The 27,902-nt window shown below is 37.6% G+C and overlaps 1 protein-coding gene across 3 annotated transcripts in view; it reads right to left on the reverse strand.

Annotated features, from left to right (window-relative positions):
* Positions 1–4,412: 4,412 nt before the first annotated feature.
* LOC126815462 (tudor and KH domain-containing protein) overlaps positions 4,413–27,902 on the reverse strand; it is a 64,033-nt gene continuing 40,543 nt past the window's right edge. For 2 of the 3 annotated variants that reach the window (XM_056099939.1, XM_056099938.1), the window contains exons 10-11: positions 11,784–27,030; positions 4,413–11,577 (exon numbers count right to left, since the gene is read on the reverse strand). In XM_056099939.1, coding sequence (XP_055955914.1) covers positions 5,084–11,577; positions 11,784–27,030 — 21,741 coding nt within the window. In that variant the 3' untranslated portion in view covers positions 4,413–5,083. Of the gene's footprint in view, positions 11,578–11,783; positions 27,031–27,902 lie in introns of those variants that run through there. The other variant, XM_050541118.2, reaches the window with a different exon arrangement.

Here is a 27,902-nt window from a genome sequence, read left to right on the forward strand (position 1 = left end):
ACCTGGAACCACACTCTCAGAAAAACCTGGCGCAATGCCGCGCAATCCATCGGATAGATTTGGTCTCAGTACGACGTTAAGTCTCGTCTGAATTTCATCCCAAAGACGTTTATTCGGGTTAAAGGGCTGACCAGTGCATAACGTTGACACCGTTCTGCTGTAGAAAGTCCCGAGTAACTCTGGCTATATAACTAATAGTTCTATGACGTGTGAAATGTGGTATGACGTGGGTCTGAGAGCTTGATGGATGTAGCGCACTGCTGTGATGCCGCCTCTTCTCCCTGGACCAAGATTTTGGAACACCACGGGACCCACCCTCTGGTTCAGGCCGATTCCACCCCAAACCATTATGCTTGGACCTCCCCATGAGTCTCGTTCCATGACACCTTGGTCAGAATAACGCTGGCCATTTCGACGCCATATTCTGGTCCTGCCATCTGCAGTTGATACGCAATACCGACTCTCATCAGTGAACAGAACAGTTCTCCATTCCCTGTGTCGCCAGTTCTGGTGTTGTTGGGCAAACTGTAGACGTTCACGTCGATGGCGAGGGGTGAGGATCGGTCCACGGTAAAGTCTACGGCAATGGATGTTCTTTCTGGTGAGACGTCGGCGCACTGTATCGGTACTGATGGGTCTTCCGTGTATTCCCACTGTCTGACGTGCTGTCTCAAATGCCTGTGTGAATTACGGGATTCTGCGCGTGCTGTCGCACAACATGGCGGTCTTGTCGCCTTGTGGTAACCCTTGGTTTACCAGTTCGGGGGCGATCATCCGTGGTGTCGGTTGCCCGAAAGCGTTGCTAAAGCCTGTAGATGGTCCGAACATTGACCTGGACGTGCTGTCTCAAATGCCTGTGTGAATTAAGGGATTCTGCGCGTGCTGTCGCACAACATGGCGGTCTTGTCGCCTTGTGGTAAACCTTGGTTTACCAGTTCGGGGGCGATCATCCGTGGTGTCGGTTCCCCGAAAGCGTTGCTAAAGCCTGTAGATGGTCCGAACATTGACCTGGACGTGATTGGCAACGGCTTGGCCAGTGTGTTCGGCGTCGAGTCTTCCAAGCTCACGGTTCCTCTGAGCTGTCGTGAGTCGTAGCATTCTGCTGTCGTTATAGTGTGAATGATTTAACCAGGTATGGGGGTGCACAGTGGCAGATTGGGCAATCGCCCGAAGGGCTGGTCGGAGAAAAAATAATAAATTTTTTTTTTTTTTTGTCCAATTCGTCTAAAAAACCTTTTCTGCTGAACATTATATAGGGGGGGGGGGGGCGGGCATGTATTGGACCGGCCATGGAGCGATGATGAACATGTTGTATGTGGCCGGTGGCTTTAATGGGCTGCCACGCCATCACTGGAGTCTGGAATGGGCTGGTATAATAGACTTTCTGGGCCGGGTGTGCTGGATGTGGGCGGGAATTCGGAATCCTGCAAATTAACTAATTATTGAATCATCTGCACCCTGTTTGTGGGGATACGCCAGAAACGTCTGCCGATGGTTCGTAACTCAGCAAAATTTGATGATAGCTGGTCTGCTGGCTGAATATGAGTGCGAGACGATTTCCTGGGGCTGGTGTTAAACATTCCTTGACGTTTTTATATTATTTGACAGAGATTATAATCAGATATGCCACCAAATCGCATATTTGGGGTTCATTTTTCAAAATTTTCCCGAGGGAGAGCCCCGCGGACCCCCCGTCCGGGCTCTGCGTTCAGTAAAAGGGGCCGCTCCGACACGGGAGCCCGGGCCGGTTCCCGGCCCCAATCCGCCCCTGGGGGTGCATTAGGGCTGGTATGGCGGTGAACAGCACGTGCAGCATAAGTTACATGGAAATCATGGAGAACACATATTACCATCCCAGAAGTCAGGTTGCGATTTTGAGAACATTTACTGGGTTCAATTCTGTGTTTGGGAAGGAGCCTTATTGCTCAGGTCAAGTTGGAGATGTGGTCACAATATACAATAAAAACATTTAGCAAGTTTTATGCAATGCGTCTATTCAGAGTAATATACCAACCTGACGTTTCTTTTGCTGCTTAGTATATATACTCTTCAAAAAAAAGTAGGGGATATTCAGAAACAATACAAAACTGCGGAAATGCACTGCTGTTTTTATTAGAGGTAACCAGTGTATTAATAACAGGCCAATTGCCGACACATGAACATAACCAGTTCATATGGGCGGCTTATCTGACAGCCCCATTTCACTCACAAAGAGATACACCGTTAAAAGTGAAAATGGACGTTTTTGATTTTTGTCTTAATATAATGAGTAATTGCTCCACCAATACCCAGACATTCAGCATTTCGTCGTGGCATGCTCCTAATCAACCGTCCAATCACGATTTGGGGCAATCTGACCCACTCCTCTTGCAGTGTCACGGCCAGTTCTTGCAGTGTTGTCGGTTGACGTTGACGAACACGTCTCTCGATCAAATTAAACGTAACACACTAAAGCAAAGATACGCTAAACACTAAATCGTATGCAAGAACCGATATGAAAGCAAACATGAATAGATAAACCAGCACGCGGCAGTTTTCATCAACCTACCTTGAAGGGTCAAATTTGACAATGAACCCCTCCCGCGTGTATGGCGCTATTGCGTGTCGCATGTGCAGCTCAGTGGTTCTGTTGGGGCGATAAGTTCTTCATCTTTGAACATACTCTCAAAGCATGTCAAGTGTCCATGACTATTTATCATATCACAACCTGCATAGGGCTGTGGGTAGCATAGTTCTGATTTCTTACTGATATGTGGAAACACCTATAAGGTAGCCTACCATTCCCGGAAAAGAGACACAAGAAAAGAAAGAACCCCGGGCGGTCTCAGCCAAATAAATATATTCTAGCTCTTTCAAGTCGTTCGGATGGGACGGAAAACCGAGGTCCCGTGTACACATTAGCGTGCACGTAAAAGATCACTTGACAGTTGGAATTCGATATAAGAGTAGGCCGTATAGTGCCGCTGTCCGGGCAAAATTTCCCTCATAGCACACTGTATGGCGTATGCCCGTCTTCATTAGCCCAGTTCAGAGCAGAACAGTAGGACGTTAAACCCCATTTCATTTCATTTCAAGCTTGATTTTTTACTTTTTGTAAAAAGGACATCGTTGAATGTGTCTTGATATTTTATAACATTTTATATATTGACAAATCAGTTGTAAGTTGTAATATGTCTTATGTACCAACAGGTTGAAGATTGACATGACAATGTATAAACAATTTTCTTAAAATAATACATGTTACTTTTTAATTTTCCAAATGATCGGTCTTGCGTCATGCACTATCATGTTAGTCTACGATCCTGTTTGGGGCCGTATATAAAATCCCCCAAACCCGAAAAATATGTTTATATCCCAAAAATCTCAATTTCTTTGGATATTCGCACATACCAGACCATAACTTCCTGGATTATGGCCCCTGATTGTACAAAAAAATCCACATTTTTAGCTTGCATGTGGATCCTCTAGAGGTCACAATTTTTATCGGATTTTAAAAACCGTTTGAATATATCGTTGCACCATAAGGAAGATTTTTTCGTTTTATGGTAGCTAAGTCTCTAACTCAATATCATCCACCAAAGTCTTCGACATTGAAAACACGAATTATTTGTCAATTTACCGGGTGAAGGTGGGCTTCTGATATCTAATATTTAAGACAAAACAAACAGTTTACCTCGAAGAACGAGGCTAGACATTCCACATATGGGTTAAGGTTTGCAGATTTCGTCAAAATCTGGAGATGTAAACAGGGTTAGCGCTAACCCTATACAAGTCATGTCAAACAGTGGCATCATATTCTTATCTGAAGAGCAGGCGCAATAAATACTATGCAGACTTGAATAACCAGACGATAGAGGTTGCCATTCGGTTGAGACTTCTGGCGTATTTCGCCGAACATAACTGACTTGAGATTAGAGTAAAAACGGAAATGATTGAATGTAAATCAGTTTAGCCTATATATACATTCATATTACATTATTAGAAGCGTTGCGACCCATTTGTGTCAATTTCTAGGCGAAATAGCTCCTTTAAAGCGAAACCATATTGGTCATTGGGTAGTCAGAACAATGGATTGTTATTATAAACAACTGGATAATTCCTGGGGATTTGGTGAGGGGGGGGGGGGGGCATTTTCTTGCAATTTCAATACATACAAATTTCGAGTATGTCGAATTTTTCGATAGGTTTCTACATTGAACCATCCCATCAAGAAAGAAATAAACGCCTTTCCTCTAAGCCCGTTTCCCTTTGGGACACGTATCAATCGACTTGTTTCTGAAGATGCAGCGTTTTGAGGAATAGCCTACATAATAAGACCTTTGACCTTTTAAGATCTTTGACCTTTAGAGAGCCTTGACGGACCAACAAATATGGATACCGAAAACATACTCCCGTAATGAAATTAAGCATAATCATAATATAAAATCTTTATTAACTACAAGGTTAATATGTGTATAGGAGTAGCGAGACATTGACACGTTTCGCAAATTAAAAAGATTCATATTTACATTCCTTAATCCAATAAACTTATTTACAATCGTTCCCGCAATATGACGTGTCAATGTTGCACTTTCCATACTCACATTACTTTTATGAAAATTACAAAAAATGTGTGTATTGAACTAAATTAAAATAATTCTATTTCTACCCCCCCCCCCCCCAAAAAAAACCCACTTAAAAAAGTCGTGATCGGTATAAATTCAATTCTTCGAGAGAATTGATGGCAATTTCCACAAAACTGTAATGTTTATATGATGACAAAATCAGTAATCATTTCTCTCTCTCTCAAGGTCTTCAAGACGACTTTTTTATATCTGTTTTGCGGATGGCTTCCCATTATATAGGTCACATTTTCGAAAACATAAAAAGATATAAAAAAAAAGATATACATATCATTTTACGCCTACAAATTCACTGTCACAAAAATATACACAACTATTTTGAAAAATTATTATTAGAAAAACAAGAATACATTGTACAAAACCCTAACAGTCTTTTCTAAAGGAGGGATTAACTTTATAAGACTTAAGGTTAAAATTTGACCTGTAAAATTTTTAGTAAAATAATAACAAAACAAATCATATTAGAAATTTTGGACATTGTCGACTACAACAACATTTGATCTTCTTCTTCTTGGGCTTCGTGAACTAGAATGCGAGTGTTGACTACGAGTACGGCTCCTCCTTACTCCGGGATCCAATGTTGCCATTTTAACCTCGCGAGATATTTTATGTTGCTCCTTTGATGTACCAGGGTACTCTGTAACTTTCGGAGAGCGGGACCTCCTGGTCTTTGATTTCGTATTCGGTAATGATAGGGACTCGGGTTCTGACGCAGGGCTTATTGGTGACATGTCTGCTGTGGCACCTAGAGAATAAACAGATCCAACACCGTCTGGTTCTGAAGTTGTCCACCTGTCGGAACCAGTATCTGTAACTTTCTCAGCTTTCTTCTTTTTAGTTTTTATATTCACATCAGTAACTACTATAACAGGTTTAGCGCTGGGTGTAGTTTTTGTATTGGTAGATTCTGAATTGAGTTGGGAACTCGCTGAAATTTCTTTACCCTTCTTCTTCTTCTTTTTACGTTTTTTCGTTTCTAGCTTTTTTAGTGTTTCATCTAGCTCTTGTTCCAATCCAATGCCCAATTTAAATGTTTCTACTTTCTTTTCCAATGACGGTGAGCGACTTTTTTTCAGTAGTACCCCATTCCCAGGAAGTTCAAGTGGTGGCAGTGATGGACGAGGAGGTTGCTCTTCCGTCGTTTTCTTCACTTTCTTTTTTTTCTTCTTCTTTGAAGTAGAATCAACATCATCAGGTTTTCTAATAGAAGATTTCTGTCCGACTTGCAACTGGCGTTTCCTTTCCTGTGAAATTGAAGCTTCTAATGTAGATCTTCTTTCGGAGTCGCATTCTGAGGCAGTATCTGTTGAGTCACTGTAAAGGGCACTGAAAGGATTTGTAAGTGATATGAGACTGCTCTCACTTTTGGGTGTACTTTCATCGTCACTTTTCTTGCATGTTCCTTCGTCGCCTGGATCCGTGTCATTAATAAACACGTTGTCGTCATCATCCGGAACAAAATCTCCCTCAAGCACTACCGATGCCATATCTATTTGCCAGTCTGGTTTATCTGTGACACCGGACAAGGCTGCAGACATTGTTCTTTGATACAGTGACGGAAGTCTGTTTTTTTTAACTGTAGCTTCTTGAATTTCCGAAGTGCCCGTCTCTGAAATTTGTCCTTGCTCTTCAGTATAGCTTTCTTGTTTTTGGTCAATACTAGTTTTCATTTCTTCATCCATGCACGCAGCGGTTTCAGTACCCTTCGGTCCCTCGTCTTGTCTGTCAGTTAATACCCAATCGTCATCTATATGAGCGTCGTCTTTTAAATCATCATCAGTGTCGTTAACATGGACCATTTCATATTCGGCATCTAAAGATGCAGAATCTGATTCTGACGAGACAGAATCAGGGGGAGTTAAAAGATCAAACTGCTGAGCTAACCGTGAAAGATGTTCTTCTTCTGAAGGACCATCACCTTCCCCAGGTTGAATTTGGTGTAAATTAAGTCTGCCGACAAGTTGATCTAGGTCCAATTCTTGCCCCTGTGCCTCCGTATGTATTTGTGAAAGTCCAATTTGATGTCGATCAAGGTCAGAATCCTCATCAGATTCATCCAAGAATTCTGAAAACTGTTTTCTCAAATCTCTATCTGCTGGTATACCATCGTCGTCCTCAGCATATTGGCTGTACTGGACAACTTCACTATCCAAATTGTCTTCTGATAAGAAGCCCCAACTATGAAGGTAGTCATCACCTGGGGTACTGGCTGTAATAACAATATCCGGCACATTTGAATCAAATTGCTTTGCTTTTAGAATAGGCTGCGATTCTGTATACTGTCTTGTGCCTCGAGTCTCTTCAAGGAAATTGGCTTCATTTGAATGTTCAGCCCACGCCTCTGCTGCCTCAAAGTCAATATCCTCTTCTTCCTGTGAGGAGTAACCTGCTAAAGCTGACGCCCCATACGGAACGTCGCTGTCAATAGAAGCTGAAAATACTTGTGGTGCCACAAATTCGTCTGAAGAAAATTTTGAAAATGCTATCCCCTGACTAGTGGTTGACTGGATTTCAATCTCTTCTTTCTTTCGTTTAATTTCAGATTCGAGTGTTTTTAATTCCCTGTCCAAAGCATCATCGGAGGTGTTTGATTCCATTTGTTCTCTGCTGTCAGTCGTAAGGGCAGATTGATACATAACTTCAGAAATATACCCAGAAAAATCCATTATTGGTGTTGCCTCATCTCTCTTGTTTAACTCTTGATCTACCATATCTGATGAGCTTGTAGTCTCAACTGTTGAATAGTATATACTTTCAGTTGATCGTAGTGATTCTATGATACATTTCTCCAAAACACCGCTCTGTAAAATTTCTTCGGAAACATTGGATTGACCTTCACTTTGCGTATCTTTCCCATGGCATCCGCCTTCTGATAAACTGTCCATGGCAATAACATCCTGCTTCCCGTCTAAAAAAGGTGTGCTTTCAGGTGTAAACTTGTTGAAACCATTCTCTGAGTAATTATCATCTAACATATTCACTGCTCCGGTAATGTAGGCTATATCATCGTGACTGCTATCATGTTTAGTGTCGATCTGAGATGAAGAATTTAGTATGTCTTCTGTTTCCATGAGAATTCTTGTCATTATTTCCTGTGGTGTTTCACCCCTGTTTTCACGAGGCGGTGCTGGCATTTGATTGCACAGCCTTTCTACTTCCAATTCAACACTGTCACTTTCGCTTAGTGTCAACTCTTTTAATATTTCTCCCGAATTATCCATTGCACTTATTTCAAGTTCACTGGCATACTGATCATCGGGTAGGGTCTCACATGCTACAGAGTCGTATATCTCTTCATGTTTAGTTTCTTCACCAGAATGTTTTTCATTTAGAAATTTGCTCTTTTCACTGGAATAGACGTCAATGGTGATTTCATCTTTCACTGATCTTATAAAATCTTCATCTTCTGAAAATTCTAAACTTTGCATATGTTGTATTTCTGCTGATAAGTATTCATGCTCTTCAACAGATGTGTTCTCCTCCCTTTGCACATTTGCAATGGAAAATGTTTTTAAACCTTCAAGGGATGTCCCTTTGGTATATTGGTTGTCATGCATTTTTGTTGATACATCTTTATCTTGGACATCGGTTTGTAAATGTGTCATCTCTTCTAAACGTTTAGTTGATACCATCTGTGCCTGTTCCAAACAAATATCCTGAAAATTCAATCCTTCCTCTGTTGAAGAGACTGTCTGTTTAATATCCAAGGTTCTATCACTAGATATAGGTGATTCATCATACTGTTCAGCACCTGATGTATCTGATGTTTGTTGAAAGTCATGCTTTGTCGTATCTACATTCTGTTGAAGATCTTGATCTTCCTCTAAAACATATGTTGCTAATTTAAGCTCTGAATCTTTGGCACCCATTCTAATATTGATCTCTGGACTCCATTCTTGGTCTCCATCTATTGTTAGTTGACGTTTTTGATCTCCTTTCGTAGTATATAATTTCAGTTGGAATTCTGGTTCTCCCTTCGCAGTATCTATTTTCAGTCCTGGTGCATTTTCTGTCCTTAAAGGTATCATTGGCTCTTCCCCTGTAGTATCCATTTTTAATTTGAGCTCTGCTGTATCAATTAACAGTTCTAACTCTTGTTCTCTCTGAGTTACATCTACTATCTCATGCTGAGGTTCTTGTTCTTCCTTAGTATTTGGATGAAACTCTATTGCTTCCCAAATTGGATCTGTTTTTAACTGGATCTTTGGGTCTTTTTCTACAATATCTGATTTCAACTGTATCTCCGGTTTTCCCTCTATGGCATCTGTTTTTAACAGTGTATCTGGTTCCATCTCTACAGCATCTGTTTTTAATACAAAATCTGATTCTACTTGCATGATATCCGTTTTGGACTGAATCTTTTGTTCGAACAATTGTCGTCCTTGTAAACTGGTTTCTGACTGTCCGTCTATTTTCAATTGCATCTCTGGTTCTCCTTCTATATCAGTCTTTAATTGGTTCTCTAGTTCCGCGTCTACAATATCTGACTTTAATTCGATATCAGGTTCCCCTTCTATACCACTCATTAATAGGTTCTCTGATTCTCCATCTATGATATCTGACTTTAATTGGGTATTTGGTTCTCTCTTTGTATCAGTCTTCAAGTGGTTCACTGATTCTCCGTCTACGATATCTGACTTTAACTGGATCTCTGGTTTTCCTTCTTCAACAATCTTTAATCGGTTCTCTGGTTTTACTTCTATATTTGACTTTAATTTGAAAGCTGGTTCTCTCTCTATATCTATTTTTAATTGGATATCTGGGTCTTTCTCTTTGATATCTGTTGTTAATTGAATCTCTGATTCTCTTTTTATTGTATCTACTTTCAATTCAATTGCTGCTTCTCCTGTTAAATCTGTTTTTAATTGGAGTTCAGGGTGTTCCTTCATACTTGTCATTAACTGGATCTCTGGTTCTCCATCTCTGACATCTGTCTTAAAAGATAGCTCTGGTTCTTCCCCTATAACATCTGTTTTTAAATTGACTTCTGGTTGCTCCATGGCATCGGTTTCTAACTGGACCTCAAGTTCATCCTCTATGATATCTGCCTTCTGCATACATTGATACACTTGTCCCTTCATATAACCTCTTTTCAACTGAAGCTCTGTAGCTTGCTCTACCGATTGCATATGTAACTGAAGTTCTTGTTCAGCCGCAGATTGTTTTATCTCTTTGGTGAACTCCGATTTGTAAACCCGACTAGGATCTTTATATCCATACAGATCTTTTCTGCTGCTCCATGGTACACGATCAAAAGACGGTTGTTCAGTATCCAGTTCTGATTCCCCTGAATGACCAGTTTCTGTTTTACCCCTGTCACATTCAGATTCTGTTTCAATACCAAACACAATGTCATCCATATCAGAGTGTGTTACACTTATACTGCATTCATCAGTAGATGGTATCTCAACAACTGCCATGTTAAGAAAAATATTGTGTTCTGTAGTCTTGGTTGGCAGTGGGGAAGGCGTCAAATTACTAATTTCAAAATTCTCAATGAGGACTGCAGAAGAACTTGTGAAATGTTGTTTTTGTTTATTCTCTTGTTCAAGTCGGTTAAATTCACTATCATTTTGAACAATATCTCTGTTCTGTACATCCTGGTGTCTAGTATCTGATTTTGTCGATTTTCCAATTTCCAGTGATAGTTCTGAGATTTGTCTCCCAATGCTTGGTTTAACAACACCTCTAGTAATTTCTTCAGAAATAGTTGCTGGTACATCAAAAGATACTATATTTAAATGTTTATCTTCAGCAGCCAAAGGCTCAACATCTGGAGTTTCTGTACCTGTAATGTTTATAGAAACATCGCTTTTCTCAACTGGGTTTGATTCAATGATTAAATGTAATGGCTCATTTTCTTCTTTTCTTTTTTCGTGTTCATCAAAATGTTTAACATTAAAGTCTTTTTCAGTACGTGTCCTTAATGGTACTTGCATAGCTTTAAATTCTTGAGTAAAACTTTCTTTGTCCACATCTTCATCAACTTTCATATTGTCCTCCATATTATCAATGAAATATAATGTTTCAAGTTTATACAGAAGTGCTTGGTCAGGTTCAATTAGACCTTCATAATGAGATATAACCCTATCTCTATCCATCATCTCACTGGTTGTTTCATCTGTTTGTAATGACTGGACTTCAGTAAATATCAGTGAGGCATCACTTTCTTGGAGTTTCTGTAAACTTTCGTCTCTAACAATCAGTTTATCTGTAGATACTGCGACCATTTGATTTTGGTTGGAAATGTTTTTCTCTGGTTGAAGCTGGGAACCTTCTCCTATTTCAGTGATGGAAATAGCCTTTGGATTGTCAAAATCGGATGGATCTCTGAGTTTTTCAGACATATAGTTTTCTTCATCATCATCAGCAAGATCATCCAGATTCTGCAAATCATCATAACGGCTAGAAAGTTCTTTGTGTTCTGAGGCTTCGTTAGTAAAAAAAGGAGCAAAATGTTTTACTTCTTTGACGTCCACCTTCCCAAAAGCTGTTAATGACGGCTCATGTTTCACAGTAGAATGACTTTCATTGATCTGTTCAATAGCTTTTTTGATATTCTGTGCCTCCTCAATAGCATTATCATGGTCTTCTGAAATTTTAACTAATTCATCTGGATATTCACCAATTTCTTCTGCAATCATCTCCACCATCTGTCTTCGATATTTCATTTGGTGTGTTATTTCTTCTATTTCCTCAGCTAGTTTTGTTGCTTCTGCCCTTTCATCATCTTTTGTTACTTTAGCAGAGACCACAGACAAGATTTCATTCATTAAATGTACAATTTCTTCTTCTAAGTGAGTTCTCTCCAAAAGATGACGTTCTAGGTTAGCCTCCATTTCCTGGCCACCTTCTTTCTTGGTTCGCCTGGAACGAGATACTTGACTACTTTCCAATTCTTCTTCTTCTTCTAATATTGTTGCTAAGCCTTGTGCAGCAATAATTTCTGCCATTTCTGAAAATAGAAAAAAGTAGAAATTTATGTGAAATAAACTGAATCAAACCACAGAATTTCATTACCTAAGTCTTCCAACAATGCATGTGTACACAAAATTTGGTTGAAAACAGATGATAATTACTGAATTTATTGAACATTGAAGCTATCAAACAATCAGATTACATATATTTGTAAATATGAATAAATCAACATTTACTAATTACCTGTATCAGGACACTGCTCAACATCCTCAATCTGTTTGGTCAAAGCATCTTTGAATTCTTGTGTTAGGTCAGTTTCGTGTGGTAAGATATACTGGCTGAGTAAATCTACGGTTCTCTCATTTGAATCATCATCTTCAACATTCTCATTTGTCATGTACTTTTCGGATAACTTGGGCTGTGCATTATCTAGGCCTAAAGAATAATCAGTTGTCTCTCCAAAAGGAACCGTATCTTTTGATTTTTCCTCTAGTCCAAAACTCACTTCAGAAATCATATGTTCTCCCCCTAGAGTGGTTTCTTGTGCAACCATGGGTTTAGATGTGGTTCCATCATTATAAATCTGTCTTAATAAAGTAACTTCTGGATCTTCAAGATGGTGAGCTTTCAAAAGATCTTCTAATGGTTTCAGGTGTTCTAATGAATCATCCAAATCTACTTCTGCTGAAAGATCTCCCAGATTATCCAGGTAGATTTCTTTTGTTTCATCCACTTTCCTGAAAAGATGTTCTTCGGGATTTGTTTGGATTTCTTTCAGATTGGGGTCTTTTAAAAGATCATGAGAGTTTTGTGATTCATTTGGTAAGGGTCTTTCCATTACTACTTCATCTTCCGAATCTAGTTGGTCATATTCTTCATCTTCAATATCTGTATCTGTGCAGTTGTCACTATTAACTGTATTATTTCCATCTACTTGAAGTGTATTTTCCTCAGTTCCTAGGGTAACCTGATCAGCTTCAGAGTCAAGATCTTCGTCAAAGCTGTCACCTTCTGTATCCTTACCTAAAGAGGATTTATCACCTTCTGAAGGAGTCATTTCTTCTGCTGTTACATAAAGAGATTCAAGTGATCCTTGATAGGAATCCAAAGAAGATTCATCTAATTGAGCTTCACCAAGTTCAACATCTTGTGATTCAGGATCAACAGTACTGTCATCAGCTTCCAAAACATATAATTCCTCAAATTTATCAAACAGATCTTGTTTAACTGGATCTAGTTTTGAAACAATAATTTTTTCTTTTTTATCAGTTTTAGTACAGAAATGATTAGTGCTGTCTTCTGACATGTCGATATTTTGGAAGTCTTGTAGTGCAAGATGTTGATTCCTGTCAGATACAGATGAAAAATTGGACTGACAGGGAGCTCCGATTTTAAAGAAATCATTCTGTACAACCTCTTCAGCAAGATCAGATAATGATTTTGGTGAGAATTCGTAAGTCCTAGATGAAAGTGGCATGTTTTTAATTTCTGTAAGGCCATCTATCAGAGTTTGAAATTCTGTTTCTGCTTTGTTCTTGGATGCCAGGCTACACTCTGGCACGATGTGATCATCTGAAATTTGTTCACTCCCCATATCGGATCTTTCTTCATCAGGAATATAAATTAATTTAATGACATAATCATCATAATCATCATCATCATCAGCAGCAGCAATTTGTTCATCGATCTCTTCTATTTCAGATTTTACCTCTTTTTGACTTTCAACTGGATCACTTGAATAAGATACAGGCTCAGCATCTTGACATCCATCCAACCATTCATCAACATATAATGTACTTTCATTAATAACATCTTCAGCAGGATCTTCAGCAGGATTAATGCTATAATCTGATTTTGAAGCATAGTTTTCGTGAGAAATTTCACCACTTAATACCTTGGCTTCTGGTTGAAATACACCATCATATGTTGGTATAAATATGGAAAATGGTGTTTGGTCAGTCTGAACTTTATTATAGAAATCATCATATGCTAGTCCAAAAACTTGATCAGATACTTTTTGTTCAACAATATTTGTGTCCCCAGCTAATCTACATAAACTATCTTGTTCTGGTTTGGTTTCACCTTCCAAAGTTTCTTGCACCAATTCTCTATAGGACATTCCAGGAGATCTAAAGGATCCAATAGTAGACTCAGATTGCATTTCATTTTTCATAGTCTTTTGGTTGGATAAAAGTTCCACTGAATCTGTAGAAACATATGTATAGTTTTGTAGTTTCTTATAAGATAACAACTCAATAGAATCAGTGCTTTCATTTTCAAGTTTGTTGTTTGCTTTAAGAACAGCATTTAGCTCACTGATGTCTTTAGAAATGCTTGCAACATGTTCTGAAATTGGCAGTACTTCAGACATTTGACCAGGATTTACAACTTCCATTTCCCTTTGAAGCAAATCTATACATGAAGACAATTCTGATGTGATGCCTATTAAATTCTCATCTAACTGTTCTGTTTGAACTATAGGCGGTTTTATTTGCTCATCTAAGTATTCCTTTACTGTTATTTCCCCAGGTTTAGCAAATGGAGATGAAGCTTTCAACAATAATGCATCAAGATATTCTTTTACAGATTTTTCTTCCTGTAAACCGAACAGATCAATTTTACCTGGCTCCACTCTCTCTTCAAATGGATGTAATTGTGCATCTGACTTCAGAGTATCATCATTAGCAGAATATATTTCTTGTGATTGTTGAATTGGCTTTGACTCTTCAGATATACTAGTAGTGGATCCAGAAGATTCTAAATGTACTTCAGATTCTATCTCACCAACTGGTTTTCTGTCAGTAATATATTCAGATGATTCCAATTGTATACTCGTAACAGGAACTTCAGAATTTTTCACAAAAGAATCTTTTTGAACAAATGTCAGGACACCATCAATTTCCACTATTTCCAAATTTGTATCATCTGTATGCATTGGCTGATTTTCAGAATCTCCAAAATCAAAATATAACATACCCTCTTGTCCGGAAACTGTTGGCCCACTATCCTCAGGTTCAGCTATATGAGTATCTTGAAGCTCTTGCTCGTGTGTTTTTAATTCTGTGTATTCATTTTCTTGTAATTGTTGAATTGATTCTGTTGTGTCTTCGGATAATTCTAATGGTACATCATCATCAACTAAATAATCTTGTTCACCTGGTCCTTGAATTAATTGTGATTCCACTGATATAGTTAAATTAGATTCAAAACTAATTCCAGGAGAAATTTCACCATGTAGTTTTTCGTCTGTAATGTCTTCAGATGATTCTATCGCAGTGTCAGTCACAGGTACATCATCAACCAAAGAATCTTTTTCACTTGGTGGTTGAATTAATTGTGATTCATATGATGAAATGGATTCCCCAGATTGTAAACCAAATTCAAATGCACTTTCATAAGGCAGTTTCGTGTCTGTAATGTCTTTGTATGATTCTAGTTGGCCATCTGTCATATGAGCTTCATGACTAGCAACTACTGAGTTTTTGACAATGGAATCCTTTGGAACAAATGTCAGAACACCATCAATTTCCACTATTTCCATATTTTCGTCATTTGTATGTCTTTTCGATTCTTTGGAATCTCCAAAATCAAAGTAGAGCAGACCTTCTTGTTCCGAAGTACTGGGTCCATTGCTGTATTCTGGCTCTGTTAAAAGAGCGTCATCCTTTATTTGTTGAACTGATACATTAGCCATTATTTTATCCCCAGATTTTATACTCAATTCTGTTACAATTTCACCGGACTGCTTACTGTCTGTGGTATCTTTAGCCGATTCTAATGGTTCTTCAGCTAGAGAAACAGGGTCAACCAAGCAATCTTTTCCAGTTCGTTGTTGTATTAACTGTGATTCACAAGATAAAGTTGATTCAAAAGAATGTAAACCTGATTCAAATGCAATATCTCTAATTTGGCCAGACAGTTTTATGTCAGTGATGTCTTCAGATGATTCTAGTGGAGCATCAGTCAAAGGAACTTCATCAACTAAGTAATCTTTTTCTTTTGATGGTTTGATTAAGAGTGATTCTTCTAACACAGTGGATTCATTAGACTGAAAACCAATTTCAGATACATTTTTTGTTGGTATTTGTTTGTCTGTAAGGTCTTTGGTTGATTGTACTGTAGCATCTCCCACAGCAACTTCATTAGTCAATGAATCTGTATCTGGTGATTGTTGAAACTGTGATTTTTCTGATAAAGTGGATTCATCAGGTTGTAAATCAAATTCAGATGTATTTCTGTTAGGCAGTTTTCTGTCTGAAATGTCCCCAGATGATTTAAATGGGACATCAGTCTTAGGAATAACACTATCTATTTCATTTGGTGATTGAACTGTCTGTGCTTCCACTGATAAAGTGGAATCATTAGAGTCAAATCGAAATTCTGGAGAAATTTCATCAGAGGGTTTTTTGTCTTCAGATGATTCTAAAGGAGTATCTGTCACAGGAATATCAACTAAGGAATTATTTTCACTTGATGCTTGAATTAACTGTGCTTCCACGGATATGGTTAAATCATTAGATTCAAAACAGAATCCTGGAGAAATTTCACCTGGTAGTTTTTTGTCTGTGATGTCTTCAGACAACTTTAATGCAGTATGAGTCACAGTTACTTCATCAACTAAAGAATCTTTGTCACTTGGTGGTTGAATTTGCCATGATTCGTCTGATGAAATGGATTCCCCAGATTGTAAACCAAGTTCAGATGTTCTTTCATAATTCAGTTTTCTGTCTGTAATGTCTTCAGATGATTCTAGTTGTCCATCTGTCATATGGGCTTCATGACCAGCAACTGTTGAGTTTTTGACAATGGAATCCTTTGGAACAAATGTCAGAACACCATCAACTTCTACTATTTCCATATTTTCGTCATCTGTATGTGTTTTCGGTCCTTTGGAATCCCCAAAATCGAAATACAGCAACCCTTCTTGTTCTGAAGTACTGGGTCCATTGCTGTCTTCTGGTTCTGTTGAAAGTGTGTCATCCTTTATTTGTTGAACTGATACATTAGCCATTATTTTATCCCCAGATTGTAAACTCATTTCTGTTACAATTTCACTTGACTGCTTACTATCTGGGGTATCTTTAGCGGATTCTAATGTTTCTTCAGTCTGAGAGACTATGTCAACCAAAGAATCTTTTTCAGTTGGTTGTTGTATTAACTGTGATTCACGAGATAAAGTTGATTCAAAAGAATTTAAAACTGATTCAAAGGCAATGTCACCAGACAGTTTTGTATCTGTGATGTCTTCAGATGATTCTAGTGGAGCATCAGTCAAGGGAGCTTCATCAACTAAGTAATCTTTTTCTTTTGATGGTTCAATTAAGAGTGATTCTTCTAACACAGTGGATTCATTAGAATGAAAACCAATTTCAGAAGCAGTTTTATCAGATATTTGTTCGTCTGTAAGGTCTTCGGTTGATTTTACTTCATTAGTCAATAAATCTGTTTCTGGTGATTGTTGAAACTGTGATTTTTCTGATAAAGTGGATTCATCAGGTTGTAAATCAAATTCAGATGCATTTCTGTCAGACAGTTTTCTGTCTGAAATGGCTTCAGATGATTTAAATGGGACATCAGTCTTAGGAATAACAGCATCTATTTCATCTGGTGGTTGAATTGTCTGTGCTTCCACTGATAAAGTGGAATCATCAGAGTCAAATCTAAATTCCGGAGAAATTTTACCAAAGGGGTTTTTGTCTGTGATGTCTTCAGATGATTCTAAAGGAGTATCTGTCACAGGAATATCAACTAAGGAATTATTTTCACTTGATGCTTGAATTAACTGCGCTTCCCCTGATATGGTTAAATAGTTAGATTTCAAACAGAATCCTGGAGAAATTTCACCTATTAGTTTCTTGTCTGTGATGTCTTCAGATGACTTTAATGCAGTATCAGTGACAGTTACATCATCAACTAAAGAATCTTTTTCACTTGGTGGTTGAATTTGCTGTGATTCTTCTGAAGGAATGGATTCCCCAGATTGTAAACCAGGTTCAGATGCACTTTTATAAGGCAGTTTCGTGTCTGTAATGTCTTCGTATGATTCTAGTTGTCCATCTGTCATATGGGCTTCATGAACAGCAACTACTGAGTTTTTGACAATGGAATCCTTTGGTACAAATGTCAGAACACCATCAATTTCTACTATTTCCATATTTTCGTCATCTGTATGTGTTTTCGGTTCTTTGGAATCCCCAAAATCGAAATACAGCAACCCTTCTTGTTCTGAAGTACTGGGTCCATTGCTGTCTTCTGGTTCTGTTAAAAGTGTGTCATTCTTTATTTGTTGAACTGATACATTAGCCATTATTTTATCCCCAGATTGTAAACTCATTTCTGTTACAATTTCACTTGACTGCTTACTATCTGGGGTATCTTTAGCAGATTCTAATGTTTCTTCAGTCTGAGAAACTATGTCAACCAAAGAATCTTTTTCAGTTGGTTGTTGTATTAACTGTGATTCACGAGATAAAGTTGATTCAAAAGAATGTAAAACTGATTCAAAGGCAATGTCACCAGACAGTTTTGTATCTGTGATGTCTTCAGATGATTCTAGTGGAGCAACAGTCAAGGGAGCTTCATCAACTAAGTAATCTTTTTCTTTTGATGGTTCAATTAAGAGTGATTCTTCTAACACAATGGATTCATTAGAATGAAAACCAATTTCAGAAGCAGTTTTATCAGATATTTGTTCGTCTGTAAGGTCTTCGGTTGATTTTACTTCATTAGTCAATAAATCTGTTTCTGGTGATTGTTGAAACTGTGATTTTTCTGATAAAGTCGATTCATCAGGTTGTAAATCAGATTCAGATGCAATTCCATCAGGCAGTTTTCTGTTTGAAATGTCTTCAGATGATTTAAATGGGCCATCAGTCTTGGACATAACAGCATCTTTTTCATCTGTTTGTTGAATTGACTGTGCTTCAACTAATAAAGTGGAATCAGAGTCAAATCTAAATTTTGGAGAAACTTCATCAGAGGGTTTTTTGTCTGTGATGTCTTCAGATGATTCTAAAGGAGTATCTGTCACAGGAATATCAACTAGGGAATTATTTTCACTTGGTGCTTGAATTAACTGTGCTTCCACTGATATCCTTAAATCATTAGATTCAAAACAAAAACCTGGAGAAATTTCACCTGGCAGATTTTTGCCTGTGATGTCTTCAGATGACTTTAATGCAGGATCAGTAACAGTCATATCATCAACTAAAGAATCTTTTTCACTTGGTGGTTGAATTTGCTGTAATTCTTCTGATGAAATGGATTCCCCCGATTGTAAACCAAGTTCGGATGCTCTTTCTATGTCTGTAATATCCTCAGATGATTCTGTCACATGAGCTTCATGACCAGCAACAGCTGAGTTTTCGACAACAGAATCTTTTGGAACAAATGTCAGAACACCATCAATTTCTACTATTTCCATATTTTCACCATCTGTATGTGTTTCTGGTTCTTTAGAATCTCCAAAATCGAAATACAACAAACCTTCTTGTTCTGAGGTACTGGGTCCATTGCTGTCTTCTAGCTCTGTTAAAAGAGTGTCATCATTTATTTGTTGAACTGATAAATCAGCCATTATTTTATCCCCAGATTGTAAACTCATTTCTGTTACAATTTCACTTGACTGCTTACTATCTGGGGTATCTTTAGCGGATTCTAATGTTTCTTCAGTCTGAGAAACTATGTCAACCAAAGAATCTTTTTCAGTTTGTTGTTGTATTAACTCTGATTCATGATATAAAATTGATTCAAAAGACTGTAATCCTGATTCAAATGCAATGTCACATATTTCACCAGGCAGTTTTGTATCTGTGATGTTTTCAGATAATTCTACTGGAGCATCAGTCAGAGGATCTTCATCAACTAAGTAATCTTTTTCTTTTGATGGTTCAATTAAGGGTGATTCTTCTAACACAGTGGATTCATTAGACTGAAAACCAATTTCAGATGCAGTTTTATCAGAAATTTGTTTGTCTGTAAGGTCTTCGGGTGATTCTAATGTAGCATATGTCACTGCAACTTCATCAGTTAATAAATCTGTATCGGATAATTGTTGAATTAACTGTGATTTTTCTGATAAAGTGGATTCATCAGGTTGTAAATCAGATTCAGATGCAGTTTTTTCAGACATTTGTTTGCCTGTAAGGTCTTCGGATGATTCTAATGTAGCATATGTCACCGCAACTTCATCAGTCAATAAATCTGTATCTGGTGATTGTTGAAATAACTGTGATTTTTCTGATAAAGTGGATTCACCAGGTTGTAAATCAGATTCAGATGCAATTCCATCCGGCAGTTTTCTGTCTGAAATGTCTTCAGATGATTTAAATGGGACATCTGTCATAGGAATTACAGCATCTTTTTCATCTTGTGATTGAATTGTCTGTGCTTCTACTGATAAAGTGGGATCATTAGATTCAAATCTAAATTCTAGAGAAATCTCATTAGGCAGTTTTTTGTCAGTGATGTCTTCAGATGATTCTAATGCTGTATCAGTCACAGGAATATCATTGACTAAAGAATCTTTTTTATTTGGTGGTTGAATTAACTCTTCTGATAAAGTAGATTCATCAGATTGAAAACAAGATACCATTTTACCTGGACGTATGCTGTCTGTAATGTCTCCTGACAATTCTAATTGTGCATCTGTGCATGGAACTTCATGAGCAGTGAGTACTTTTGTCTGTTGTTCCTCAGAAAATTTCTTATAGTCTAAATAGGTTTCTGATAAAATATTACCAGACTGATTGGAAGCTATATTATCTTCAGAAATATCATCTTGTAATTCTGTTTTATTACCATCAAACATTGAGTCTGTCGAAACAAACTGAAGAATACCATTGACTTCAACTATTTTCATGTTTTCATCTAAGTCATGATATGGTTTATCCGTGTCACCAAAATCAGAGAATAAAACCCCTTCCTGTGCTAAACCTTTAGGTCCATCTTCTCCTAAATCAGCACCGTGTTGTGGGTCATCAACATTACTTAGCTGATCATAGAGCTGAGCTGATGCACCATCTAAGGAAGTTGATAGTTGTGATTGCTCATTATCTAGAGAAGAACAGTTGTTCTGTGGTTGTTGTATTAACTGTGATTCTTCAGATACAGTTGATGAACCAGGCTGTGAACTAAACTGAGGGGCAGCCTCACCAGTTGCTATTCTGTATGTATTGTCTTCTGATGATTGTAGGTGAGCATCTGTCATAGGAAGATCATTGACAGGATAGTCTTCTTTTGGTTCATATAATTCAGATTGTTTAACATTAATATTTCTTAACAGTGTATCTACTTGGGGAACACTGAAGATAGCTGTTTCTAGTAGTTGTTTCTGAATCAGCTGAGAATCGTCAAGATTTGACAAATGACTTGCTAAATTTTGATCATCATACCGTGATTCTGCCTTTTCATTTTCCTCTTTACCCATGGTAGCGATATTAATGGTCTCTAACTTTGTGTCAGCTTGGTTTAAATCGTCAATAGAAACACCATCAGAACTTGCCTCATGTGATTCTGTTTTTTCTTCATCTTTAGAAACAAATTGAAGATCACCATTATCATCAACAAATTTCATGTTATCTTCTGCATTTTGTTGAGGCTCATCAGAATCTCCAAAATCATAATATAAAAGACCATCCTGTGCTAAAGGTTTAGGACCATCGGCTGCTAAAAGTTCCTCTTGTTGTTCAAAAGATGGACTGTGCGTTGGAGTAATAATTTCTTGACCAATTAATACTTGATTTTGCATCTCTGTCAAAGAATCATCAATATTAAACTTGGACAATTCTTCATCTTGGTCAAAATCATGTAGATCCCCAACACTTTTATCCTGATGATGATGATATTCAGATGATGGTCTTGTAGAACAAGGTATGACCGTAACAACACTTTCACCAGCATCTGTTGACTCTGTTTCATAGTCTGTACTATCTTCACTATATAAACTTGAACGCTGACTCTGTATTCCTTCATCAACATTTGGTCGAGTCATCAGTTCCTGATGTATTTCTTCAGAGGCGATGATGATTTTTTCACATGAATTTTGGTTTTTAAATTCAATAGCATCACAATCTAATGAATCTGATTGCAAATTTGGTTCATGCTGATATATATTTGAGAATGTTTCAAAATGATGAGAAAAACAAGTATTAACTTTTGAGGATGATTCTTGTGAATAATTTTGAGAATATAGAAGTTCGGCATTGTAAGACTCAACAAACACTTTTTGCTGAGTTATTGATTTAGAAAGTTCTAAAGTCTTATAATGAGATGTGAGATTAATTTCACTTCTCTGACCCAAGGGCATAGTTGAAGCTTCATAATAGCGACAATCTGTTATAGTTACAGGACTTGAATCAATTTCTAGAAAACTTTGTAACATTTCAGTAGATGCTGGATAATGAATATTTGTTCCCAACTCAATTGAAACACAATCTTTTTCACTTTTTTCTTTTTGAGATTGGATAAATAAATCAAAATAATGTTCATCCACTACTATAGTAACTGGTTCAACTATCACAAAACGCATCACAGCTTCACATTGTTCAAAACTACTTTTCTCATACTTCTCATTTACATATTCTATTAAAGGAATGTTTAGTTCGGCAAAATCAGATTTTATATCAGCATCATTCACATCACACGGAACTAATATAGGCACAATGGTTTCAACTTCACTTTTTATTGAATAAGACAATACTGTGTCTGATTTACCTTGCACAAGGATGTGTAATTCAGTATTTTCATCTAGATTACCATTAAAGTAGTCTAGATTTTGTACAGACAGTTCATCTTCTAAAATAATTTCATCTCTCTGCCAATTATCTTGTTGAATTTCAGTAACAAGACCCCCAGCTCTATCCGTTTCTATAAAATCAATTGGTGATTCTCTTGTCACTACTCGTGTCTGCAATTCATTGTCATCAAGAACACTTTGTTTGGCATCAACTGGCAATTCTAAAGACAATTCCATCTCATTTTGATCCATGTAACTTTTCTGGACATCAACTTTTGATTCCCTCGTCTTTGGTGTCTTGGACGAAGTAATTTCATCCATGGAAGATTTCTGGACATCAACTGATGATTCTCCTATTTCATTTAGACCAGGTGTTTGTAAATTAATTTCATCAGCAGAGCTTGTTTTGACATCAACAGCCGATGACTCATCTATCAGATTCTTTGTCTGTAAAATGCTTTCTGCAGGAGCACTTCTTTGGACATCAATTGATGATTCCCAAGTTTCATTTCGTTTTAGTGAAATGCTTTCATCCATGGAACTTCCGTCAACTGATGAATCATCCATTAGATTCTGTGTCTGCAAAATATGTTCATTAACATCAAGTGATGACTTACTTGTCAGTTTCTGTATCTGTAAACTACTTTCATGAATAGAGCTTGTTAGAATATTAACTGATGATTCACCTGTGTCATTTGATGTATGTGAAGTGTTTTCATTTGGAGTTTGTAAATGAAAAATACTTTCAATATGTTTTGTTGGGACATCAACAGCAGGACTTCTTTGGGCATCTACTGTTGATTCACTTGTAAGGACATCAACACCTGTCAGGTTCTGCATCTGTAAAGTATCTTCATCAACACAACTTCTTTGAACATCTACTAATGATTCACTTGTCAGGACATCAACAGATGAATCACTTGCCAGGACATCAACAGATGAATCACCTGCCAGACTGGGTGTCTGTAGAGTATTTTCATCAGCAGAACTTCTTTCGACATCTACTGATGATTCACTTGTTAGGACATCAAATTGTGAATCGCCTGTCAGGTTCTGTAGCTGTAGAGTATTTTCATCAGTAGAACTTGTTCGGACATCTACTGCTGATTCACTTGTCAGGACATCAACACCTGTCAGGTTCTGCATCTGTAAAGTATCTTCATCAACACAACTTCTTTGAACATCTACTAATGATTCACTTGTCAGGACATCAACAGATGAATCACTTGCCAGGTCATCAACAGATGAATCACCTGCCAGATTGGGTGTCTGTAGAGTATTTTCATCAGCAGAACTTCTTTCGACATCTACTGATGATTCACTTGTTAGGACATCAAATTGTGAATCGCCTGTCAGGTTCTGTAGCTGTAGAGTATTTTCATCAGTAGAACTTGTTCGGACATCTACTGCTGATTCACTTGTCAGGACATCAACACCTGTCAGGTTCTGCATCTGTAAAGTATCTTCATCAACACAACTTCTTTGAACATCTACTGATGATTCACTTGTCAGGACGTCAACAAATGAATCACCTGCCAGATTGTGTATCTGTAGAGTATTTTCATCAGCAGAACTTCTTTCGACATCTACTGATGATTCACTTGTCAGGACATCAAATTGTGAATCGCCTGTCAGGTTCTCTATCTGTAAAGTATCTTCATCAACACAACTTCTTTGAACATCTACTGATGATTCACTTGTCAGGACGTCAACAGATGAATCACCTGCCAGATTGTGTATCTGTAGAGTATTTTCATCAGCAGAACTTCTTTCGACATCTACTGATGATTCACTTGTCAGGACATCAAATTGTGAATCGCCTGTCAGGTTCTGCATCTGTAAAGTATCTTCATCAACACAACTTCTTTGAACATCTACTGATAGTTCACTTGTCAGGACGTCAACAGATGAATCACCTGCCAGATTGTTTATCTGTAGAGTATTTTCATCAGCAGAACTTCTTTCGACATCTACTGATGATTCACTTGTCAGGACATCAAATTGTGAATCGCCTGTCAGGTTCTGTATCTGTAGAGTATTTTCATCAGTAGAACTTGTTTGGACATCTACTGATGATTCACATGTCAGGACATCAACAGATGAATCACTTGTCAGGTTCTGTATCTGTACAGTATTTTCATCAGCAGAACTTATTTGGACATCTACTGATGATTCACTTGCCAGGACATCAACAGAGGAATCACCTGTTAGGTTCTGTATCTGTAGAGTATTTTCATCAGCAGAACTTATTTGGACATCTACTGATGATTCACTTGCCAGGACATCAACAGAGGAATCACCTGTTAGGTTCTGTATCTGAAGAGTATTTTCATCAGCAGAACTTCTTTGGACATCTACTGGTGATTCACTTGCCAGGACATCAACCGATGAATCACCTTTCAGGTTCTGTATTTCTTCAGTAGAATTTCTTTGGACATCTACTGATGATTCACCTGCCAAAACATCTACTGACAATTCACTTGTCAGATTATGAAGAATACCTTCATCAACAGAACTTGTCCTGATATCTACCAATGATTCACCTGTAAGATGCTGTGAATTTGAAATGCCTTGATTAACAGAAGTTCTCTGGAATATTTCGGACTCAGTGAGAATTTCTGACGTAATGCTTGTCATTTCTTTTCTAGCAGAATATTGAGTACATAAATCTACAGACATTTCCATCCCTTTGGATAATCGACCATGTAGTTCTCTGCCACTAACTTGTTGAACCACTTCTGTGTCAACAGAACTTTCCTTACTTGCTATAACATATGAGGAATAATTCACATTTGAAGTATTATCCACAGAAGTTTGTACATTTAAGTTATCTGCTGGAACTGAATCACAAGAATCAACAAAAACAAGATTTGTAAGTATATCATTATCTGATGACATAGAAGGTGGATCCACAGAAGATTCTTCCATGCTTTGTTCACTGATCAATTTTGAGTGTTCTTGTTCACTAATCAAATTTGGTGGTTTATGTTCAATATTCATGATGGATTGTACCTGCTCACTAATCACAAAGGACTGCTTTTGTTCACAATTTGATTTGTCTTGTAACATTTTCAAATCAGCCTTTTTGGATTCACTGATAAAATCTGATTTTTCTTGTTCATTAATCGATTTAGAATGGTCTTGTTCACTAACTAATTTAGAATGGTCTTGTTCAGTGATCAAATTTGATTGATCTTGTTCCATAATTAAATCTAATTGTTGTTGTTCACTTATTAGAACTGTCTCTTGAGGTTGTACACTAGAAAAATTCGGTATCTCATGATCACCAGTAGAATCTGACAACGTCGGATTACTATTTGGATCAATACAAGTTGAAAACACAGAACGTTTATTGAGATTCATGTCTTTATCAGATATGACACAGTAACTTACTCCTATTGGTGGAGATTCATCAGAATTATCAGAAACAATTTCAGAAAGATTTGAATCAGAAATCTTATTTTCATTATGACCTTCAGATTCATGTTTTGATTCACAAATATTTTGATAAATTATATTTTGAGTTCCTTGAATATTTGATAAACTTTGACTTTCTGGGAACATATCTTGGTCCCTTTGGTAAAATGATGCATCAAAGATGATGCCAGATCTATCTTGTGAAATATTGGTCCCTTCTTCAGTAGTTGTCGAAATGGTGTCAGCAACTTGCAGGACACTACTTGAAGTAGAATCAAACCCTCCAGTAAGCTTCGACTCAACTTGATTAAAAGCAACTGACTGATTTAAGTAACTCTGTAAATGTGTTGACTGGCCATTGGGTGTAGAAGCCATGGACTCCCTATCAAAATCTTCACTAATGTTTAGTGTATTATCCAAACCACTGTCTCTTTCAGACACAAAGCTCAGATCAAAATCTTTGGTAGGGGAATTGAAATCTGTAAAGCTCATTCCTGGGAAATCTGAGTAGTCAATCTCTTCCAAATTCTCACTAGCTCCATCAGACATAACATCACCTGCCGACATGGTGTCCGATTGCGAAATGTTCATATCCGAAGACTGCGATGTTGTCATGTCTGAAAATCTTCGATGGTCTTGATCATAAGCCTCTGCTTCAGAAATCGACATATTAAATCCTGTATCATCACTTATAGTAATATCAGTGCTGACGGTGTCTAATTGTTCACTGTCACATGAGTCACGTTTTAGAATGTCTTTACTTGAATAAATATCCCTGCCCTGTATATTATCAACAATCTCATCAGTCTTAATAATTTCAGCCATTCGGTTGTCAAGAATTTCAATGTTTTTATGATCATCAATAAGAAGAGTCTCGGTTGATAACTGCATATTGTTATTCAAACAAGACTCTTCGTCAGGTTCAGTACGAAATGTTAGTTGATTTTGGTCATCAATGTTACTTTCACTGGAAGTAACAGCTGTAGAAATTGCCATGGTTTCATAATCCAGTAGATTAGAAGTGCCAGCTCCAGCTAGAGTTCTCTCCCCTTCAGGAGAATCTTTAGGGCTGAAGCTGTCTTTCTGTGCTAACCATTTGTCTTGATATTCAGTTTCTTTTTTAACAGTTTCCTGCCAGGGGGTTTCATCATTATAGGCCCAAGCCCAGGGGTACTCAGTAACCCATCCTTTCTCAGCAGGCGGAACAAAAGCTTTATCATCTACATGTTTTATAGATGGTCTTCGGAAAAATATATCAGTATCAGAAATACTTTCTCTGTGTTTTATAGATGGTCTTCGGAAAAATATATCAGTATCAGAAATACTTTCTCTGTGTTTCTGAAAATAGACAAAAAATAAGATATTATCTCCTCTAGAATGAATATTTTTTAACAAAATGAAATGATCTATATAGTGTACACCACCCAGCAGCTTTAATTTATAAAGGGGGCTTATGTTACTCTTTCGATGTGATGCAGTGTGACTCTGTGATTGGGTTTTGTGCAACTTGATGTAACAGAGGGATACATGAAAAAGGCAAATCAAGCTGTCTTGGGATCTGATACGACTGTGAAACAAGCCAGTTGCAATTTCCTGTGATCGGTTGCAACTAGTTGCATCGACATGAATTAAATGAATGAAATGGGGTTTAACACCCTACTGTTCTGCACACATGCCATACACCATACAGTGTGCAATGAGGGAAATTTTGCCTGTACAGCAGCACTATGGCCTACTCTTTTTTTGAATTCCAACTGTCAAGGGTTCTTTTACATGCAAGTCTGTCTGTACATGGAAACTCAGTTTTTTAACCCATCTGAAGAACTATATATTGCCCCTTAAGCCCTCCAGCCTGCACCCTTGACATGGTGAAACCTTGCCAGAAAATCCCAATGATCTTCCTCAGGCAAGACAGGACCTTATCTTACTCAATAAGCCACCGCAGACACAACTTTTCTAGAATAAATTTTGCGTAGAATACGATGCCGAGTGGTAAACAGTCCGTCGTTGCACGTACTCACATGCCTTTCATTTCCAGTTGCAAAAGGCACACAGTTGCATCAGATCGCAATGGTGACATAAGCCCTGCTTAACAAACAAGCAGTTGCCATGGCAGATACGCCCACATGCTTATTTTGGAACTCCATCAAGACAATCACCTAATAAATACCTACACAAAGTTTGAGCATTCTAGATCAATTAGAAGCAGA

Source organism: Patella vulgata, chromosome 3 (assembly GCF_932274485.2).
Source record: "Patella vulgata chromosome 3, xgPatVulg1.2, whole genome shotgun sequence".
Taxonomy (NCBI): domain Eukaryota; kingdom Metazoa; phylum Mollusca; class Gastropoda; family Patellidae; genus Patella; species Patella vulgata.